Below are 2571 nucleotides of genomic sequence, written 5' to 3' on the forward strand. Positions count from 1 at the left end.
ACCTTCATAAATTTTGAAAGAAAAAGTGATATAAGCTTGTATTCTCTTTCTTTGTTCTTTAATGCATTTGTAGTAGAATAAAAGAATTTGTATTCTCCCTTAGTTTGTTAGATAATATTATTATATATTAGTAGTAAGGGTATTTTAGACAATGCTAGACAATTCTATTCTTTTATATATATACTCATTGTAACCCTATTAACTGTGGTTTTGGTTTATTCTATGTTATGAAACTCTAGAGTGGTTGTTTCTCTTCTTCCTCTTGCTTTCTCTTTTCTTTGTTAACATGGTATCTAGAGCCTATTTCGATCCTCCTTGAACGATCCCGCCTCTATTCCGCTGTCGAGTTCCCAACAATTAGGGAATATAATTATAGTTTCTCTTTTCTAACATTCCAATATTCAGTGAGATTTTTTCGTTAAACCGTGTCCCAGTTCTGCTTTACCCTTTCTTTGTAGCTTTTCGTTTATTTTTAGTAGATCAGTAAAAAAAAAAAATTATTAGGGTTCTATAAACCTTTCCACAAGCCATTAGGGTTTGACGCTCTAACCAACCGAGCTAAAAAGAACAATGGGTGGTAAAGTTTACTTTGAGAATCATTATTATTTGCATGGTTATTGGGGGATTTTGATTGATTGTTATGAAGAGATGACTGAGAATTATCATCCTGGGATCTACCATAGAGAAAAGAGAGACTATTTTGATAGAAAAGACAACCACCAAAAGAGAAAAGAGAAGAGTAACCCTGTTCCCGATTTTGTTAAATCAGTCTCACAAAAACATCGATTGCGCATTCGTTAACCGTTGGATTTGGCTGATTTTTGGAAAGAAGGTTCAAAACATTCAGGTCTTCGTCTTCAACGGTCGGATCGGTAAAACGACATCTGTATGGGGAGAAATCGTGCTCGCACAGCACCAGGTTATCCCTAGTTTATTTTGTCTCAGTGATTGTGTTTGTCTCATTATTTGTATGGCTTTGAGAGAAGGTTTGGAGGTTCATTGTGTTGTTTTGAAAAATGGGTTTTGTGTTAATTTGTATGTTGGGACTTCTTTGGTTGAAATGTTTGTGAGAAGTTTGGTTTCTTGGACTGCTGTTATTGTTGGGTTTGCTAGGTGTGGGGATATGAGTGAGGCCAGAAAGCTTTTTGATGTTATGCCTGATAGAGATATTGCTTCTTCTAATGTTATGATTGATGGGTATGTGAAAAAGGGGTGTATGGATTTGGCGAGGGATTTGTTTGATAAGATGAAGGATAAGAATGTTATTTCTTGGACTAGTATGGTTCATGGTTATTGTGAGGATGATGATGTTGTGGCGGCTAGGTTTATGTTTGATTGTATGCCTGTCAAGAATGTGCTTAGTTGGAATGCGATGATTAGGGGATATTGTGAGAATAGACGACCGCACGATGCGTTGAAGTTGTTTTGGGAAATGAGGGGACGTTTGGATGTGGAAATGAATAAAGTGACGATTGTGAGTGTTCTTCCTGTTGTTGCTGATTTGAGTTCTTTGGATTTGGGTGGTTGGATTTATGGGTTTGTGCAAAGGAACCGACTTGATGAAGATGTTCATGTGTATGCTTTGGTTGATATGTATACAAAATGTGGGGAAATTGGAAAAGCTAAATTGCTTTTTGAGGAGATGAATGAAAAAGATACATCGTCGTGGAATGCTTTGATAAATGGTTGTGGTGTCAATGGTTGTGGGAAGGAAGCGTTAGAAGTATTCGCAACAATGTTACGGGAAAGATTTGAACCGAATGAGATAACAATGACTAGTGTGTTATCTGCTTACCATTGTGGTTTGGTAGAGGAAGGAAGAAGATGCTTCAAAGAAATGGAGAGATTTGGAATTGTGCCTCAGATTGAGCATTATGGTTGTATGATTGACCTTCTAGGAAGGGTTGGATACTTGGATGAGGCTGAAAATTTGATCTTCTGTGTTGTCGCTCTGTCTGTTGCTTCTTCTGTTTGATTGCTAATCTCTCTAGTGATTTGCTTTGTTGCTTCTCTCTTTGTTTAGTTTGGTTTGATATGATTTAGTTTTGTTTGGTTCTATTTGGTTTGGTTTGTTTGGATTTGGTTTCGTGGTGCTACTTCTTTGGTGGTTCCTATCTGTTGATTTTGATATGGTTGTTGCTCCTTGGTTTGTTTGGATTTGGTTTCGTGGTGCTACTTCTTTAGTGGTTCCTATCTGTTGATTTTGATATGGTTGTTGCTCCTTGGTTTGTTTGGATTTGGTTTCGTGGTGTTACTTCTTTGGTTGTTCCTATCTGTTGATTTTTATATGGTTGTTGCTCCTTTTTTTTATCGCTCCTTTTTCGGTTTGATTTTTTGTTGGCTTGGTTCTTCTCTTTGATGGTTGCTTCTTCTTTGGTGACATCGCTCTTGTCCCCCCGGCTGTCTAACCACCTCCTGCGATTGTTGATCCTCCTCGTTACCCCTCTCGTCATCATCTTCAGCATAGAATCATTACTCTACCGTTTGTCTCTTCTTCTTTACAGATTGCTGATTTGTTCACGAAGATGCATTCCATTAAACGTTTTCGTTTTTTTTTTTTAGTTGACAAAC

At 37.3% G+C, this 2571-nt stretch overlaps 1 protein-coding gene across 1 annotated transcript; it reads left to right on the forward strand.

The window, feature by feature from the left end:
* The first annotated feature begins 939 nt into the window (after nucleotides 1-939).
* On the forward strand, nucleotides 940-2256 carry LOC101498805 (pentatricopeptide repeat-containing protein At2g44880-like). The gene has a single exon (XM_004490092.3). The coding sequence runs from the start codon at nucleotides 971-973 to the stop codon at nucleotides 1973-1975; it is 1005 nt and encodes a 334-aa protein (XP_004490149.3). The 5' UTR covers nucleotides 940-970; the 3' UTR covers nucleotides 1976-2256.
* Nucleotides 2257-2571: the final 315 nt, after the last annotated feature.

The sequence above is a fragment of the Cicer arietinum genome, chromosome 2 (assembly GCF_000331145.2).
Source record: "Cicer arietinum cultivar CDC Frontier isolate Library 1 chromosome 2, Cicar.CDCFrontier_v2.0, whole genome shotgun sequence".
Classification (NCBI taxonomy): Eukaryota; Viridiplantae; Streptophyta; class Magnoliopsida; order Fabales; family Fabaceae; genus Cicer; species Cicer arietinum.

Bases quoted from the DNA above. Each gene is read 5' to 3' on its own strand.
- LOC101498805 (XM_004490092.3), top strand. From the start codon at position 971: ATGGCTTTGAGAGAAGGTTTGGAGGTTCATTGTGTTGTTTTGAAAAAT.